Raw genomic sequence first — 11,720 nt, 5'->3', positions numbered from 1 at the left:
TGTTCACTCGGCATATCAATTTGTGTAGTGTTAACATCTTAATAATATTAAGTCTTCCAATCCATGAATACAGGATATCTTACCATTTATTTAGGTCTTTTTTAATTTCTTTCAACATGTTTTAAGTTTTCAGAGCATAATTTTTGCACTTATTTTGTTAAAATTATTCTTAAGTATTTTATTCTTCTTGATGCTTTTATAAATGGAATTTTCTTAATTTCCTTTTCTGATTATATAGAAATACAATTGATTTCTGTCTGTTGATCTTGGATTCTTCTTGTTCACTTTTGTTCCTCTATGCTTAATACAATGGGCAAGCACTTTTGAAAGCTCATACTGGTTGAAGTTTGGTAAAACGGCTGGAAGCCGGACAAGACTGGAGGCCAGCTCACCAGATGCAAGGCAGCTGATGCAGTAATCCAGGCAAGGGTTGAGGGTGACTGGCCTGGGCAGTGGCAGTGGGAGGGGACAGGGAAATGGATAGATTGAAGCTATAGGTCTGGAAGCACAAAAGATGACATCAAGGACAAGTCCTAGGATTTTGGCCTGGATCCTGTTTACCAGGATTGGGAAGGGAGAACGGTAATTTTACTTTACAAGTATGGCCTTAAGGTACTATGCAGGTTTGAAAGTATTATGTACCCCAGAGAAACCATGTTTTAATCCTGATTCAATTTTGTGGGGGAAGCTGTTTCTTTTAATCCAGATTCAAATCGTAGGGCAGAAACATTTGATTAGATTGTCTGCACAGAGATATTGTGTGCCCAATTGTGAGTGTGACCTTTTGATTAGATGGAGATCTGACGCCACCCATTCCAGATAGGTCTTGATTTACTGGAGTCCTTTAAAAGAGGAAACATTTGGAGACAGCTCAGAGCAAAAAGAGCTGATGTAGATGTTTGGAGATCGAGACAGAAATAGACTGGGTGCTAAGCAAGGACTCACAGAAATAGCCAGAACCTGAAGAGAAGAAATCTCTGGTCCCGGCAGTTGCTAAGCTAAGAGATGAAACCCAGAGTTTTATCTTGAAGCAGTTAAGTGAATGCCCACAGACACTTAGAGAGGAAGCCACTGGCATCAGAGGAAGCAAAGGAACCAGGAGAAAGGACCAGCAGATGCCAGTCATGTGCTTTTCCATATCACCCTTCCTTGAGATAAGATATCTTTATCTGGCTGCCTTAGTTTGGACATTTTCTCAGCACAAGAACTGTAAACTTGTATCTTATTAAATTCCCTTTTTGAAAGCTGCTCCATTTCTGCATCCCAGTAGCTTAACAAACCAATACAGGTACCTTTAAGACAGCTCAATACGCAACTGGATAAGAAGCTATCAGGAGCTCAGGACACATGTGGCTGGAAATGAAAATCTGGGTGTCAGCCTGAGCAAGAGAATGGAAGAGACTACTCAGAGGGAGAGCTGAGACAGAACCCTAAGGAACTCAACCCAGAAGGTACAGTCAAAGGAAGCCCAGTCTATGGCCAAGTAGCCAGAGACAGGAGACCAACAGGAGGTCTAATTTGGCTGGTGTGAGGAGGGGTGGGACTGGGTGCAGCATCGTGGGAGCCAACTATAAGTGTCTCCAGAGAAAAAGAATGTTCCACTGTGTCACAAGCTGCTAAAGTCAAGGAAGATAATAACCCAGCCCCAGAGTGTTTCAGTGAATGACTTTGGCCTGAACCCCAGCAGGGTGGAAAGCAGACTGCAGTAAGCTGGGGGTAGCTGAGAGGTAAAGTAGACCTAAGGAAGGTTTGGCCTGAAGGGGAGGGTGGGAGGGTAGGGACTGCTGTTGTCTAAGGAGTTCCACTTTGTGTGTGTGTGTACATGTTTTCATAGGAAAAACTTGCACAAGCTCAAATGCTGACAGGAAGCAATAGAAAAGGTGGGAGAGAGGGAGGGAGGGAGGAAGGAAAGAAGTTAGGAAGGAAGGAAGCCAAGTGCAGCTCAGCTATAAAGGGGAAGTTAAGGAAATGCTCATGTCACAGGGCCAAATTCTTGACTTAATCCTGTTACTCCAAAAGATTGGTGTGAGAACACCTGGGTTCTTGTCTTACTTCTGACACGTATTAGCTGGATGACCTGAGGGTGATCATGATCCTCTTTAGCCCCAGTTTCTTGTAGCTTTAAAGTCAGGGTTTTAAATGCAAGAACTGCAAAAACAGTAGGCTATGTGAAAGAATCAGACACAAAACAGTACATACTATATAATTCCATTTATATGAAGTTGTAGAACAGACCAAATAAAGCTATAGTGAAGAAATCATATCTGCATGTAGTTTCCAAAAAGGAGGGCAGTTTTGACAGGGAAAAGTACAAAGGAACTTTATGGGGTGATAAAAAGTTTCTACCTTGATTGTTATGGTGGTTACAGACTATATATACATTTCTCAACTTACTGAACTGTACATTTAAAAGAGGTGAGTTTGAGATATAACAGGGCCCTGCCCCAATCAAATGGCAGAGTAAGAAGCTTCAGGGCTCCATCCTTCCACAGAAACTTTGAGCAACCAACAACAATTGGCAGAAACATTTTTCTCAAAGCTCCAGAAAACAGTTAAAGGACTCTAGTAATAGAGTCAATGTCAAATTTTTTAAAAAGCCCTTTAAAAGTGGTAGGTTCTCCTGTGCCCTGGCTGGCCTCTCTTCTACCCCCTCACCGGCTCAGCACAGAGCTGGCAGCGTTCCCAATGTGGATCCCTGGTCCCTAACTGGGGGGTGGGGTGGACAGAGTGCACACATTGGGACCATGTATGTCTGGCTTAATCTATCTGGTAGTGGCCTGAGGGACCCCTGCCCAAGAACTTGCCCTGTGTGTAAAAGGCGGCTCACAGAGCTCTCAGACTGAAGAGAATGGGAGCGCGCATAAGGGACTGCTGACTGTAGGGCATATAGTAATGTCCAGGACCACGAGGAAACTGTTTCTTAAAGAAGAGGGGGCATTTGTATCCATGCAAACATTCCTAGAGCTTGCACATACCCAAGTCAAGGCAAGTGTAGAAAGGGTCAGGGAGGCCCCTACATATAGGCTTAGACCTACTCTCTAAATTCATTGTATGGATAAATTCTGAAGGAAAGCACTCTCACAGGTCAACCTGCAAGGACTTGGAAAGGTGTTTTCTTTTTATCCTCTATTTTTGTTAGCCCTTGACATTCAAAGAAAGCTCAGTCCTAAGACTAGCTGGGGGAAACAAACTTCGGGAACAGATACCTCAGAGTCTAAACTCCAGTGACAACATTAAAATATGAAAATTATCTGGTTTCAACAAAAAGATTAAAAAACTTACAAAGAAACAGGAAGCAATGGCCTAGGCAAAGGAGAAAATCAACAAGGAGGATCAGATGAGGGATAGGAGACAAAAAACTTAAAAAAAATAATTCCAATTGGATGGGAGAAAAATGGAACAAACTTTACCATCAGGGAATCCTGATACTAGGTTACAAATTAGGGACACCCAGATCAACAGGGCAAACCCTTGATCTTGAGGCTTACTCTTGTGAAGCGTATGTAGCAGAGATTAGCCTGCCTATAGGTATGCCTAAGAGTTACTTCTGGAGGACCTCTTTTGTTGCTCACATGTGACCTCACTCTCTTTAAGCCCAACTCTGCAAGTGAAATCATTGCCCTCCCCTCTACGTGGGACATGACAGCCAGGGGTAGAAATCTCCTTGGTGGCGAGGGAGATGACTCCTATGGATGAGTCCAGCACTGGCACCATGGGATCAACAACTCCATCCTGACAAAAAGGGGGAAAAGAAGTCTAACTAATATAGGATCAGTGGCTGAGAGAGTATGTAAAATAGAGTCGAGAGGCTACCTTGGAGGTCACTCTTATGCAAGCTTCAGTTAGACATTGCTACCTATCATAGCTTGCCAAACCTCAACCAAAACCATTCCAGCCAGTCCTAAACAACACCTAGAGCAATATATAAGATTCTACAGAGGTTCCATGCACTAGAGTAACTTTCCAGAAACCTACCATCTCCAAATGGGTCCCTGGACCAGATAAGTCCTCAAACTTAGAGGGCCCAGCCTCTCCAGAATATCAGATAGTTCCATCTCCCTACCCCGTATTACTGACAGCCCCTTTCAATATGAAAAAGTTAAAAGTCATAGCCCAAATACCCCTAAAGAGTGGGATAGAAAGATCAAAGGTGATGGTAGAGTTATACAGAGAAGGTAAGGTTTAACAAATGAATATGATTGCTGAATCATTAAATTGATTTCTTTTAGTCTCCAGTATCTTATTAGAGCAGGTAGAAGTAAAAACCTAAAATTGTGGAATTGTAAGCCATGTCAAACTCTGAAATATGTTCAACAACTAATTGTGGTGCTGTGCTTTGAAATTTATTGCTTTTTGGTATATATGTTATTTTTCACACACAAAAAAGTTGATTGTGATAAAAAAAATTATGCCTTCTAGCCTCCTATATTCTGGAGCAGCTAGAAGGAAAAACCTGAGAGGATCATATGGTAGCCCATGACAAACTCTGGGATCTGTCCTGTAACTACTTGAAGAGGGCTTTGAAAACTATTGCTTTTTTATTTCTTTGCTTTGTATTTATGTTATACCATTAAAAAAGTAAAAAAAGAAAGAGTTTTACTGTGTGCACCTTATACCTCAATTTAAAACATTTCTAGTAAAACAATGGTTTTGAGATTGGATGACTTCTAAAAATGCTCTGAGTCTAAAATACTATATTTGTAGGATTTCAGTGTGAGTTAACTCACACTACAGAGGCTAACAGCCTGCTTGACAACTGAGGTCAAACCTGTCATCATCTGTGGCTTCACCCCAAGTTTCCTCTGTCATCTCCCCCTGATGCAGAAAACAGCCTCTTCACCTCCATTTCCCTGCCATGTGAGCAGGACATCAGTAAACTACAATTTATTTTTAGTTTGTTCTAAAGTATAGCCTCTGGAATTGAAGTTGAAGTTTGAGCTTCAATAGTAGCTGCTACAGCTCTGGTAACTTCTCTAGTAGGTGTCACTATTGTCAGTGGGAGAAGGTGGGAGGCAGTTAACTAATCTAATGAACAAAAATCACAAAGAAAAAATTATAAGGAGGAGGTAGAGGAGAGAAAGCACCAAGGAGTCAGTGACTCCCTAAGATTATAAACACACATTTCTGTCATAGAATCTTTATTTTACATATTTGCATCACAGCAAGAGAATCCAATCTCATACATCATCCTGATCTGAACCTTGACCCCATTATGTTTACATAAATACTCTTCAATGATTGTTAGTGTTAAAAAAAATACTGACAAATCCCTTCTGTATCCCAATCTTAACCAGGAAGGCAAAATATTTACAGACCTGCAAGTCCTACTCAACTTATTTCTGGATTAAATATGTTTGATTTGAGGTCACAGGTCAAGACAAATCCAGTTTGCAATCTGCAAAAGTTGCTTAAAGAGTCAAACTCCCTCGTGTGCCCAGGATTTTTGGATCCTTCTATAATAGTATCTTAAATGCTAAGGCCAACTCATCTGTCCCTCCTGTTTGATTTGGCTACCCATCTCAAACCTTGCCTCAAAATAAACTCAGTCCTGGGGGTGAGTTTACTTTTCTGTTTCATTTTGAACTTTGCTAACTTAATCTAGAAATCTTCCTTCCCAAATGGCCTGCCTGCAAATTTCCTGCCATCAGAATTCAAACAGGTTCCTGATACTACTCTAATAAATCCTTGCTGTCCCATCTACTTGTCCTATTTCCGCAATGTGCTTTCTTCCCTTGGTATCTCAGGGGATATGCCTGCCCCATGCCCTAGGATGGGCCATCTAAAAACATTACCTATATTTTCAAACGTAAGCCATGCAGACAGGGCACAGGTATATCACCAAACTAAAAAAGAGGCCCCTGGGGAATCTGGAGAATGTTCAGCTTGCCTGCACAAGTATTGGCATCAACTCAGGTGGATGGCTTTTAAAGACTCCCTGCCAACAGCACCATAAGAAAAATTGGAGCAAAGAGATCTTAGAACATTTGGTATTGTGCTGGTTTGAAAGGATGTATGTACCCTAGAAAAGCCATGTTTTAATTATAATCCCATTTTGTAAAGGCAGCCGTTTCTTCTAATTCCTATTCAGTACTGTATGTTTGAATCTGTAATTAGATCATTTCCCTGGAGATGTGACTCAATCAAGAGTGGTTGTTAAGAAGGATTAGGTGAAGATATGTCTCCACCCACTCGGGTGGGTCTTGATTAGTTTACTGGAATCCTATAAAAGAGGAAACATTTTGGAGAAAGAGACTCTGAGAGAGCAGAGAATGACATAGCCACGAGAAGCAAAGAATCCACCAGCCAGCGACCTCTGGAGATGAAGAAGGAAAATGCCTCCTGGGGAGCTTCATGAAACAGGAAGCCAGGAGAGAAAGCTAGCAGATGATGCTGTGTTTGCCACATGCCTTTCCACTTGAAAGAGAAAAACCCTGAACTTCATCAGCCTTCTTGAACCAAGGTATCTTTCCCTAGATGTCTTAGACTGGACATTTCTACAGACTTGTCTTAAGTGGGACATTTTCTCGGTCTTAGAACTGTAAACTAGCAACTTACTAAATTCCCCTTTTTAAAAGCCATTCCATTTCTGGTATATTGCATTCTGGCAGCTAACAAACTATAACAGGTATATTCCAGGTGAATATCGTTCTGGTATACCAAGAGGTATCAAGTCAAAGTCTAACTGCTTTAGGGAAGCTATTAACTTACTGAATTCTAGCCAGGGCAGGGGGAGCAGGAGACCATCGCCATTTGGAACTTAGCATATTCTGAATCTGTTAAAAAGACCAAAGAGAGGCCAGAGAAGAGCAAAGGGGCGAGGCACAGAGTATGAAAACAGAGGTGGTGGAGTGAGCCAGGATCTCTTTCCTTTGAAATTCAGTAGCTTGGCAGTGTGATGCTAATGTTACTGGGTGTATAGAGCAGGGCCAACAACTTCATCAGACTGTCCAATAAACTTTCTCAAAGAAAATGCTTTAGCGTGGGGAAAATAGCCAGAATGCCATTCACAGTTAAAATAGGCATTTTTTACACTCTTCCTTGGTCCATAAGGACTAATTTTCTGTGGTAGACCCTTATAAGTACTAAAACAAGACACACTTTTTAGTGTTGTGGAATAATCTCATATATGGTCCAAAGCAGTAATATATGGCATTAGTACGCACTTTCTTGAAAGAAAATGCTGCAATTCACCAAACACTTTAGCCCCAAATCCCAGACTGAGCCTATGTGACACTCAGCAATCAATAGGTGCGGGCAAGGCGGGTAGAGGAGAACTGGAGGAAGGAGGATAGGAGGGACAGCAGGTTGTGGAACACGAGAGGAGAGATCCTGATCAGATCATAATGTAGGAATGGAACTCTCACAACAATGGCATGAAATGGATTTAAGATTAGGCCCTATGCTAAAGCCTTGTAATTGGATGGGCATGCCCAAAGGGGGTAAAAACCTGTACATTTTACTATAAAATGGTTTCTTGAAAGGCAACTGAACTGACTCAGGCTATGGTTTGAGAAACCATCTTTCACACCGGAGCAAGCTTTTCCTTACAGAAGAATGAACCACCAATTCACTGGAGTCATATTCGGCAGGATGAAATGCATTCTACTAAAATTTTAAAGCATAGCAGGACCAAGAAACAGACTGATTAGGTTCTTGGTCACTGTTAAGAGGCAGGATTAAAACATCATTTATTTGCCTGCTGTCAAGAAATAATTTTTTAGTAAAATGCAAACTTTATAAAGGGAAAAAAGACCCTTTACTTCCTAAAATTTCACAGCCAGCAGTACTTCCCATTCTGAAAGGAAACATGGATAACTGTGTAGGCAGAAACAGGGAGCAGGAGCACAAAGTAAAGCTATAAATATCACCAACCTCTCTGTGATGTATACCCAATCATTTTTTCGTCCAAATCCCTGAAATAGTGAAGAGGCTTAACCATTCAAATACTGTATTACAACGATCCCAGTGAGCTATTAAAATCAGGCTGCAGGAAAGGGGCTTGTTAGCTGGAGAAACTATTAGGCTCTGGACCCCTATCAGTCATCTATACAACAGAGCTGAACACTTGGTCACAGCTATTATTAAGTGATGGAGAAAGAGAAATTTATTCTCAAACTTGAACCACCAACTGTTTTCTCAATCTCAGACTAGGTTTTTGAGTTTTCTTAATTACTGGCTTAACTTCAAACCTTCTACCAGTTACTATAGGCTATAGGCAGATGACCTGCTTGTTAGGAAGGCTGTGGCCACCCTTTACTTCTAAAATGCTACTAATTTTATCACCTGTTCCAGAAGGGTTAGGGTTATAAAATTGTAGCAACTCAGCAGTTCTGTGAATGAGCCTAGAAGTATGCATGGGATTTAAATGTTCTGTCCCACAGAGAGGCCCAAGACTCAGGTCTGCATGCTAATGTAGCCACTGAGGCTATACTACCTGCCAGTGGAGGAGGTAGGAGTGCGGCAGCCAGGCTCCAAGATGAAGCAGTTAAGCTGACAGTGTTTGTCCACACATGTGTTTGTTCTCCCTCTCACTTCTTCACTTACTCATTTCTCTGCTTCAAAAAGCAAGCACATGAAAAGAAGACCCACCACAGAGACCCTTTTGTTCTTGCCAAGAAGTCAACATCTGCTTGCAAGAGAATAGCAAATGCATCCCTCTGAGAAGTACCTAAAAGGGTTTTTGGTGGCCACAGCACAAGACACATTTCTGAAGCATTGGTACATGCTTATGCACAGGAAAATGAAATGTTAAAAACATTTCCATTATCCCCCCAACTTCTTTTTCCTGTTGCACAGCTAGAAGTTAATGTTAAAAAAAATCCCTTAAATTAATACTCAGGGCATATTTACCTTTCTCCTGCAGATGGAAAGATATATGAATGCTTCCCTAAAACAATATCCAGAGATGACCAGCAACAAGCTTTGGAAGATGCTTGCTTTGATTCTGTGCTTAGTCAGAACTCAGACTTTGTGAAAGTTGGACTGTGCAGAGCACAAATGGCTGATAAGTGTGTAAAAAGAATGCTTACTTTTACATTTTATAAAGTAAAAATGATTCAGGAGAGGGAAAATAACTGTTTTCTGAGTAAAGACTTTTCAAGTTCCCAAAACTAGGACAGTGATCACCACCCACAAATCCCATTGTTTCTGACTGACCCTTCCAAGCTCGAGATAAGAAAATAAGTCTGTCACTGTCCACTTCCAAGGACAGCCTTCTCCCTTATAGGTGTAACTCACTGACAAGCCCAGGCAGGGATGGGCTCTAGCTTCTGACACACTAGGCATTAGAAGCAACCCTTACCCAGCTGGCATTTCTTAAATGCAGTGGCTACCAAAAACTCAATGGGAAATTATCACCAATCACTTACAAGGCCTCAGTCACAACAGACACCCTTTCTGAGCTTGTCCCATTATTCAAATGACTAGCTACAAGCTGCAATACTGTTCACTTTAGGCAGCTACCCATGTTCATCCCCAAGCTCTGAAAGTTTGGAAGGGAACCTCACTGAATTTCTGTGAAAGACTTCACTATACAAAAATCCCTGAGAGTGAACTGTTTAACGTACTCATTTTCTTCAAATATATATTCTTGGAATATAGGGACCAGGTCTTTTTAATTCCTCTATTAGAAATCCTATCTTGTCTATAGGAAAAGCTTTTTTAATGATGATGATTTGCTTGTACTTAAGTATTTGTTTAAACACAACCTCTTCTTCACCAGCAGCTCCTTAGACACAATTCCTCCCCCCTTTTTTTCCATATTATCATCACACACACACCCAAAAACATACAAGCCATAAAAAAAAAGAGTTAAACAAGAGATGGTGCTGCTCTGGGCAGTCAGGGAATCCAGATGTTTGGGAAAATCCTATAGGAGATTATTTTTTAAACTTAAAAATATATTCTTTCTAAACACCAAGCAACACAGAATACATTTAAATAAAAAAGCCATTTTCCACGAGCAGGCTCTGTTTCAGGTCTTTGACCCTGAAAGTGACATTACAGCCCTCAGATGAGAGTCCTTTATGGAAAGAATATGGGGCCTCTAAAGCTGTGGGTTCCTGGTCAGTTTCAGAAACCAGAATAAAGGTCTGTGGCAACATCCAGGCTAGGAATCCTGGGGCAGGCACTTTAGACTAAACTGGATTTTGACCAAGATGATTTTCACTTTGCTTTCTATACCTAATTTCTGTCCCCGCAAAATGCAATAATACTCCCCCTTTCAAGTTTTTCTAAGTCCCTGAATCTTCACTCAGCATTTGCTCATTTCCCAAAGTCCTGTTCCTAAACCGTGATTGGCATCATACACACACCTCTTGCCCTCCTTTCTCCTGCAATCACCAACATTTGTTTCTATGTTGCAACACACTGGGGGTCACAACTGCATATATCTTAAGAGCTCCTCTCTGCCCCCCACAAAAAAAGAAATATAAAAATTAAAAACAAATTCTTTTTATCCTCCTCTTCTCTATACTCCCTCTCCACCATTCCCATGTGAAAGAGAATTCTAGCTGCCTATAACCAGCCACAGATCCAGTTTTCATAAAAGAGAGGAAAAAATTCGGTTTCCACGGCACTTTGCTCCCAGTCACGTGCCCTGTGGTGTCACTGTCAGGAGGTGCCAACGCTCTTGTTCACCAATGGGACTATTAATAAATTAAAAGTTTTCTTTGACAGTGCCATCTTCAAAGTTGGCTCTATCATGCAGTGCCTTCCCAATCGCCCTGGGGCTCCAGGGAGCCATTGGTCACCTTCTTGACTTTCTTCATATTTTCCATTACACCTGATGTTGTCACACTGAAATGGAAAAAGGAAAGAAAAAAAAATCAAGGAAATCTCACAATCTTATAGTATAATAAGTAATACCCACTTTCTAGAACTGTCATTAAGGAAAAATGAGAGTCTCGAATGTACCTAGTTAATAAATATCAGCTACAATTATTACAATCATCATTAATCTCTCTCCCTTTTTTCATGGCTCCCAGAATTTTTATGTTGTATATTTATGGCAGTTATAATTTTGAGATATCTGTACCATATCCATATCATAATCAGCATTCAGAGAGAAAGTTCATCAGATGTACGGATGGTTTATAATAACTAGCTACAATGAATCACTTATGAGTCATGGGAAAGATCTACATGGTTTTGGAGGAATCTTATGACCATTATAGACAGAGAACGTGCTGTTTCTGCAAAACCAAACCCTCATGCCTATAGGCCAAGGATCAGACCAAGCAGCTGTCAGTCTGCATGTGACCTCTACCTCCACTTTGTGACTTCCAGAGACCTATTCTCTTTCTACTGGAGCCTGACATTAAGGAGGTGCCACAGAGACATTCATTAAATGAACGAATTCAAAACAGAGTAATGCCTTAGACGGCATCATGAGTTAAGCAAGGTGGGCCTTTCCATAAAATGAATCACAACATCCTCTGAGAAGAAGGGATCTATAAGAAGATAACCTCTTGTTTCACAAAATGTGAGCTGGACAGATTCTAAGGACTATGAGAATCTATGGGTGGCTTGATGGCAGGAGAAACCAAGCAGAGATGTTATTAAGTAGAGTGTCAAAAACCACCTGGACCAGCATTTCCCTTAAGTACTCTATGAAATCATGAGGCAATTATATTCCCCAATATAGACCACAAGAATTTCCAAATCAGTAAAATAAATTCAATCAATTCAATGCAGTCTCTCCCAGAACTCTATCTATCCTT

The 11,720-nt window shown here is 41.0% G+C and overlaps 1 protein-coding gene across 2 annotated transcripts in view; it reads right to left on the bottom strand.

Moving 5' to 3' along the window:
• Window positions 1-1,858: 1,858 nt before the first annotated feature.
• GPR107 (G protein-coupled receptor 107) overlaps window positions 1,859-11,720 on the bottom strand; it is a 141,523-nt gene continuing 131,661 nt past the window's right edge. Inside the window, exon 19 of one of the 2 annotated variants that reach the window (XM_077147116.1) lies at window positions 1,859-10,797. In XM_077147116.1, the coding sequence (XP_077003231.1) occupies window positions 10,701-10,797 (97 nt within the window). In that variant the 3' untranslated portion in view covers window positions 1,859-10,700. The remainder of the gene's footprint in view (window positions 10,798-11,720) is intronic. The other variant, XM_077147117.1, reaches the window with a different exon arrangement.

The sequence above is a fragment of the Tamandua tetradactyla genome, chromosome 2 (assembly GCF_023851605.1).
Source record: "Tamandua tetradactyla isolate mTamTet1 chromosome 2, mTamTet1.pri, whole genome shotgun sequence".
Taxonomy (NCBI): Eukaryota; Metazoa; Chordata; class Mammalia; order Pilosa; family Myrmecophagidae; genus Tamandua; species Tamandua tetradactyla.
This window is presented reverse-complemented; position numbering and strand designations above follow the sequence as displayed.